General features: G+C 44.5%; 1 protein-coding gene across 1 annotated transcript; it reads right to left on the reverse strand.

The window, feature by feature from the left end:
* OXT (oxytocin/neurophysin I prepropeptide) lies at positions 1-791 on the reverse strand. The gene is made up of 3 exons (XM_006874833.1): positions 645-791; positions 141-342; positions 1-56 (listed from the first exon to the last, which is right to left on the reverse strand). The coding sequence occupies exons 1-3, from the start codon at positions 762-764 to the stop codon at positions 1-3; spliced, it is 378 nt and encodes a 125-aa protein (XP_006874895.1). The 5' UTR covers positions 765-791.
* Positions 792-7,080: the final 6,289 nt, after the last annotated feature.

Consider the following 7,080-nt stretch of genomic DNA (forward strand, 5'->3'; position numbering starts at 1 on the left):
TCAGTGCTGGGAGAAGGCGGCCTCGGGGTCGCAGGTAGGATCCGTGCGGCAGCCGTCTGGAAGGAGAGATCGGGGATCAGGGGGCCGGTTCCCGCCTGCATCCACGGCTCCCACCCGCGCTGGCCGCCCACCGGGTTCACCTGAGCTGCAGCAGATGCCCGCCGCAGCGCAGCGTCCCACGCTCCCGCACGGCTTCTGGCCGGACTGGCAGGGTGACGGCAGGAAGTTCTCCTCCTGGCAGCGCAGCGCCTCGGCGGTGCCCACGAAGCAGCCCAGCTCATCCCCGCAGCAGATGTTGGGCCCGAAGCAGCGCCCCTTGCCCCCGGGACCGCAGGGAAGACACTGCAGGGACAAGCGGAGAGCCGGGACAAGAGGAGGAAGCAGTGACGCTGGGCATCCAGGTCCGGACTCCCGGGCCAATCTGAGCTGGGAGGCCAATTTATCGAGGGCCAGAGGTTCCGGGGCTTTGTTTCAGCCTCAAAAGTGGTCAAGGACGCGGAGCTGAAATCTAGGAACTGCCTGGGTTGGCCGACGAGGGGTCGGTGCACGGTAGGGAGCGGAGGAGCAAGACCTTATCCCGGGTGTCTCTTCCAGCCCTCCACCGGCCCGCGAACGCATAGGGGTGAGGGTCTGGGTGCGCTCACCTTGCGCACGTCGAGGTCCAACGCGGCTCTCTTGCCGCCCAGCGGGCAGTTCTGGATGTAGCAAGCGGAGGTCAATGCCAGGAGGCCCAACAGGCAGCAGGCGAGGCTGGGCCCGGCCATGGTGTAAGCGAGGAATCCGGGGTTGGCGACTGGCAACCATCTCTCAGTCAGGTCCTTTTATGCCAGAGGGCCCCCTCCCGGCCCAGCACCGCTAAGAGGGCGGCTACATGACTGGTCACAACTGGTCGCTTCAGGTCAGGTCCTGTGCTCTCAGCATGCCCTCTCGTTTGTTGGGGCCAATCAAGGGTCAAGGTCACTGCCTTGGTTAATTGGCCCAGAGCAGATGGTGGCTCCCACGCAGGTGGAGGGAGGAGGGTGGGACAGGGGGGTTGGAGGTCTGTGACTCAGCAAAGGACTATATAGTTCAGGCTTCCAATACCTCAAGGGGATTGAGGTGGGGTTTGTTGGGGGGCATTTCAATCCTTATAGACACGAAGAAGCTTGGCAGGATTCTCCACCAGCCCTCTTGACTGGCCGGCCATCAGACAATTCCTTGTCCCTATACAAGAAGGTGTCTTCTTCCTGAACCCAAGCTTCCTGGATGTCTCTCCACCACCAATATCCATGTCCCTGCACCTGGAAGGTTTTCTAACCTGTAGTGAAAATTCAGTCTTTCCTCCAATTTGGAAGTGTAGGCAGCAATTTGTGGCACCAGAAATGAAGGATATCCTCCTTTTACATCACTGTTGTTAGTTTCAGTGGGATGAATTTACAGAAGCAGATGCCAGCCCTGTGTTCAGAGGGGCCTGGGGATGGATTGCAGTCACTATTCTTTCCACTAGTAGTCCAGACTTTACTTAGCTCTTGGTGCCACCCAAGGATACCTTTTGGCATTATAGCTATTAAATGTCACTATTGTTTTAGACTCATCATGTAGAAATTCAGGAAGTTATAGGGACTGCCACTAGATCTTGTTATATAAATGTGTTAAATAAAGCAGCACATGTCTGACTAAATCACAAATTTGTGTCAGCATTTTGATAGTTGGTATGAATATCATTAGTAATCCCACGTTTTATGCATTTAAAAACAGAGTTCTTTTTTCTTTTTATTTTCTGCATGTTAAATATATGAAAAAATGAAAATAATCAAAATGAAAGAGACTGACTTCATGGAAGGGGTGTTGGCCAGTGTCATGGACCACCCGGATCCCCTTATAAGAAAGAAATTGCTGCTCAGCTGCAGAACCCACGCCCACCTAAGGACTCAGCTCTAGAGAGTTCTCTCCACCCACCCACACTCTTTCCAAGGCTAGGTCCAATGGTGGTACATTTTGGCTCAATGCAGGACAATTCTAAGAGCCGTTTTGACTCCAGAGCTCCCTGTGCAGTCAGCTGAGACCCCATCACATTCTTCTGTCTGCCCACTCCCATTTCCTTCCTTTCCCTCTACAGGGTTGCTATATGGGTCAGAACCAACTCAATGGTACTTAACAACAATATCAGGTGCTGAGCCAGTCACAGAGGCCGGCTGATCCTGAGCCACTAGTGTGAGCTGTCCCAGGTCCAGAGGAGCTGGTCAGGCTGACCTGGAGAGCCAGTCAACCAGCAGGTCTTGTTTCTCACCAAAATCAGCTCATTGGTATTGTCAGTCTGGGAGGTCAAGGAGTTGTGGTCACCAGAAAGACCTCTGGCATGCTCTGTGGGTCCACTGACCTCCCTTAGCTAACATATGCACATGAATTATTTTAGTATAATGTCCCCCACATTGTAGGGTTTCCTTCTCTGGTTCAGTGAATACTCAATGTTATAATCATTGTCATTAAGCAAGGTGTATGATTTGTTGAATGTAAAACTGATGCTGTGCCCTGTAAACTTTCACTCAATCCACAATAAAAACCTTGAAAAAACAAAAACAAAAAAACTCAATCTTAAGATGCAATAAGCTATGTAACCTCTCATGGTGCTTTCTCTAGTTTTCATTGGCTCACATGGATTTTTGGGTAGAGGTCAGTGGAGACAGTCATACAGACACTGTTTTATCTCTCCTTGAGATTATTTTTCAAGATTTAAATTTGATTCCTGTCATAAAGCCAGAAACACCAGTGAACAATACAAGCAAAAATTCCTGTCCTTGTGGGGTTTATGTAGCAGTGGAATGCGAAAGGTGTTAAACATTAACATATTTTAGTGGGTGTGAAGGTAGTAAGTGCTATGGAAAAAATGGGGGAAGGGGGATGTTGCAATTTTTTTTAGGGTAGTCAGTGCAGACTTCTTTGTAAAGATGACATTTACGTAAATATGTGAAGGCGCTAAGGAAAGAAGCCACATGGATATCAACGGGTATATTAATCATCTATTGCTGAGTAACAAATTACCACAAAGTTAGCAATTTAAAAGAATGTCCATTTATTATCTCAGTTTTCATAGGGCAAGGCTCCCAGCACAGCACAGGTTAACTGTGTCCACTACTTCCCTAAATTATAATCAAGGTCTCAGCATGGGGCATTCCTTTCTGGAGACAAAGCAGGTTTTGGCAGAATTCATTTATCTGCAGCTATAGAACTCAAGACCAGCAATGAGGAAGGAGAAGAGTCTCTGAGTTCAGGGAAAACGTAAACTCTCTTTAAAAAGGGACACCTGATTATATAAGGCCCGCCCAGAACACTTAGTTCTACCCAAAGTCAAACTAATTAGGGACCTTAATTGTTGTTATTGTTATTAGGTGTCATCTGACTCATAGCAGCCCTACGTGTAACAGAACAAAATCTTGCCCAGTCCTGTGCCATCCTCACAATAGTAGGTAGGCTTGAGTCCAGTGTTGCAGCCACTGTGACAATCCATCTTGTTGAGGGTCTTCCTCTTTTTCACTGACCCTGTACTTTATAAAGCATGATGATGTCCTTCTCAGAGACTAGCCCTTCCTGATAACATGTTCAAAGTACCTGAGACAAAGTCTCACCATCTTTGCTTCTAAGAAGCATTTTTGCTCTACTTCCAAGACAGACTTGTTCATTCTTCTGACTGGTCATTGTACATTCAATATTATTCATCAACACCATAATTCAAATGTGTCAATTCTTCTTTGGCTTAGTCATTTCCAGCTTTTGCATGCAGATGAGGCAATTGAAGATATTATCATGACTTGGGTCAGGTACATATTAGTCATCAAAGTGACATCTTTAGTTTTTAAGATTTTAAAGAAGTATTTTGCAACAGATTTGCCCAATGCAAAATGTTTGATTTCTTGACTGCTACTTTCATGGACACTGACTGTGGATCCAGTAAAATGAAATCCTTAACAATTTCAACCTTTTTTCCGTTTATTAGGATGCTGCTTATTGGTCTACCTGTGGGGATTTAAATTTTCTTTACGTTGAGGTGTAATCCATACTGAAGGCTGTATTCTTTGATCTTCATCAGCAAGTGCTTCAAGTTCCTCTCACTTTCAGCAAGCAAAGTTTGAAATACTGCAGGTTAGTGAGGATTGCCTGATGCTGCCTTCTTTTTCATATAGCCCAGTTTCTCAGAGTATTTGCTCAGCATACAGATTGAATAAGTATGGTGAAAGGATACAACCCTGATACACACCTTTTAAAAATAGATTTCAAACCACTCAGTAGTCACTTGTTCTGTACAAGCTCCACATGAACATGATTAAGTGTTCTGGAATTCCCATTCTTTGCAATGTTATCCATAATTTGTTATGATCCACAGAGCTTAATGCCTTTGCATAGTCAATAAAACACAGGTAACATCTTTCTGGTATGCTCTGCTTTCAGCCAAAATATATCTGACATCAGCAATGGTGTCTCTCATTCCATGTCCTCGTCTTAATCCTCCTTGAATTTCTGGCAGTTCCATCAATGTATTGCTGCAACCATTTTTGATCCAACAGAATGCGGAAACTTTTGAACAGTACCACTTACATCATATGTAAGCAAAACTTTGCTGAAGATAATTCAAAAGAGGCTTTAATTACATCTGTAGATTCTCTTCATCCATAGGTTGATAGCCATACATCTACGAGGAAGACCAGTTAATAGTTCTAGCCAACAGATGGATTTATTTCAGGATAGATCTCAAAATGTCTTTTCAACAATGAGTGCAATGCTGACACTCTTCAAATAGTTGTTCCTCACATAGTAGATGATACGATTAACTTGAAGGCAATTGGCTTTTAAGTACCATGGCAACAAAACACAATGTGAGATTTTTTTTATTGGATCTTACAATTGAAGAAAAAAAAGTCAGAGGACATTATTAGGGTAATGGGGGAAATGACCGAATAATCGGTGATATTTCATCAATGTTTAACTTCTTGGGCAGAGACTGACATTATGGTTATGTTGAGAATGACCTTGTTTTGACCTTGTTGTGGAGAATGACCTCATATTTTTAAGCATTTAGGAGTGAAATGACATGATGTTTGCAACTTACTTCCCAAATAAGTGTGTGTGTGAATGACTGAGTGAGTGAGAGAGAGACTGAGACACATGCACAGAGAATAACAGAGACAAAGTGGCTCCAGAGATGAGAGCTTGAGAGAATAAAACCACCTACATTCCTAGTGTCATTTCTGCCTTCTTTCTTTTCTTCTTAAAATTATGTGGTCAAATTTACCAATCTTACCCTTTAAATTTTGAGGGCCTGTCGCAATCTTAAGGAGCCCTGACAGGGTAGTTGCTGAGCTCTCAGCTGCTCACCCACCAGCTGCTAATTAGAAGAAAGATGACAGTCTGCTTGCGTAAAGATTGTTCCTGTTGTTGTTAAGTGTCCTCAAGTCGGTTTTGACTCATGGCGACCCTGTACAGGGTTTCTGAGGAATGGCTGGTGAGTTTGAACTGCTGACCTTGCAGTCCAGTGCTTTAAACCACAGCACCACACCCGCCGTGGAAATCTTATGGGGCAATAGAAACCCCATGGGAAGTTTTACTCTGGCTTACAGGGTTGCTTTTAGTTGGAATCAACTCACCAGGTTTACAGGGCAAGAATTCCATTTGACTTAAATCCACAATCAACACTCATGGAAGCAACTGTTAAGAAGTCATATTGCCTTGGGCATATCTGCTGCAAAAGACCTCTTTGAAGTGTTAACAGTAAAGATATTTTAATTGCCTTATATGCATGTGAAAGCTGGACAATGAATAAGGAAGGCAGGAGAAAAACTGATGCATTTGAATTATGGTGCTGGTGAAGAATATTAAATATATCATGGACTGCCAAAACAAACTAATTTGTCTTGAAAGAAGTACAGCCTGAATGCTCCGCAGAAGTGAGTTTGGTGAGACTTTGTTGGATGTACTTTAGATATGTTATCAGAAGGTCCCTGGAGAAGGATCTCATGCTTGTTCAAGAGTCATCGAAAACAAGGAAGACTCTCAATGAGATGGACTGACACAGTGGCTGCAACAATGGGCTCAAACATAACAATGTTTATGAGGATGGTGCAGGACAGGGCTGTGTTTCATTCTAGGGTCCCTGGGAATTGGACAGACTCAATGGCACTGAACAGTAACAATCTTGACCAGCACCGCCCTCTGCTGGAGACAAAGGGAGCTGCAGGGCAGGATCTTTGCCTCCCACAATCACATTGTATTTGGTTCTATTTCACTATGATCTTCTTGTTAAGTGCCTTCGAGTCGGTTCCGACCCATAGCGACCTAGTATAGGGTTTCCGAGGAGCAGCTGGTGAGCTTGAACCGCCAACCTTGTGGTTCAAACTTTACTGCCCAGCCCATTAACACCAGGACTCCACTGTGTTCTTAGGCCATAGTATAATTTTTTAGATCATTCTCCACTTTCCCTATAAATAACAATAAGAGCATATAGCATGTATTACTTCAGGCACCGAGCTTAGCTTTACATGAAGTTCTCATTTAAACTCCACAGGTGTGGTCTGTAGGATAAGCACTGGACTGCTAATCACAAAGTTCAAATCTACCAGTCACTCCTCAGAAACCCTATGAAGAGTCACTATGAGCCAGAACTAACTCGATGACACTTACCAATGACAACACAGTCTCATAATCTTACTTTGAAGGAAACTGAGGCACAAAGAGGCAAAAAAATCATTCCCAAGGACTCTCAGCATAAGAGGGGAGCTGGGATTCAAACCCAAGCCCATCATACCTGGCATGTAACAGCTGAGCTCTGTAACCTCTCTGGTGCTTTCTCTATCTTTGATTAGTTCTCATGGATTTCTGGGTAGATGTGGGTGGGGACAGGCATGTAAACACATTTTTATCTCTTTGTGATTTTTGTTCCCAAAGTTTTTGTTTTATTTCCATTATAAACCCAAAAAAGGGCTCAGAAAACCCAAACATGACTCAGTTATTCAGGTCACACCTGTTATCAGTTTTCCCCCTTAACAGGAGTTAGTGAAAACTATTCACACTCTGACTGTAGAATTTATTTTAATCAAATTTTAGAAAAGA

The sequence above is a fragment of the Chrysochloris asiatica genome, unplaced genomic scaffold (assembly GCF_000296735.1).
Source record: "Chrysochloris asiatica unplaced genomic scaffold, ChrAsi1.0 scaffold00304, whole genome shotgun sequence".
NCBI classification, from domain to species: domain Eukaryota; kingdom Metazoa; phylum Chordata; class Mammalia; order Afrosoricida; family Chrysochloridae; genus Chrysochloris; species Chrysochloris asiatica.

Coding starts and splice junctions, on each gene's coding strand:
- OXT (XM_006874833.1), bottom strand. CDS start 764: ATGGCCGGGCCCAGCCTCGCCTGCTGCCTGTTGGGCCTCCTGGCATTG. Junction 343..644: donor TGGACCTCGACGTGCGCAAG/GTGAGCGCACCC, acceptor TTGTCCCTGCAG/TGTCTTCCCTGCGGTCCCGG. Junction 57..140: donor GGGCATCTGCTGCAGCTCAG/GTGAACCCGGTG, acceptor CTCTCCTTCCAG/ACGGCTGCCGCACGGATCCT.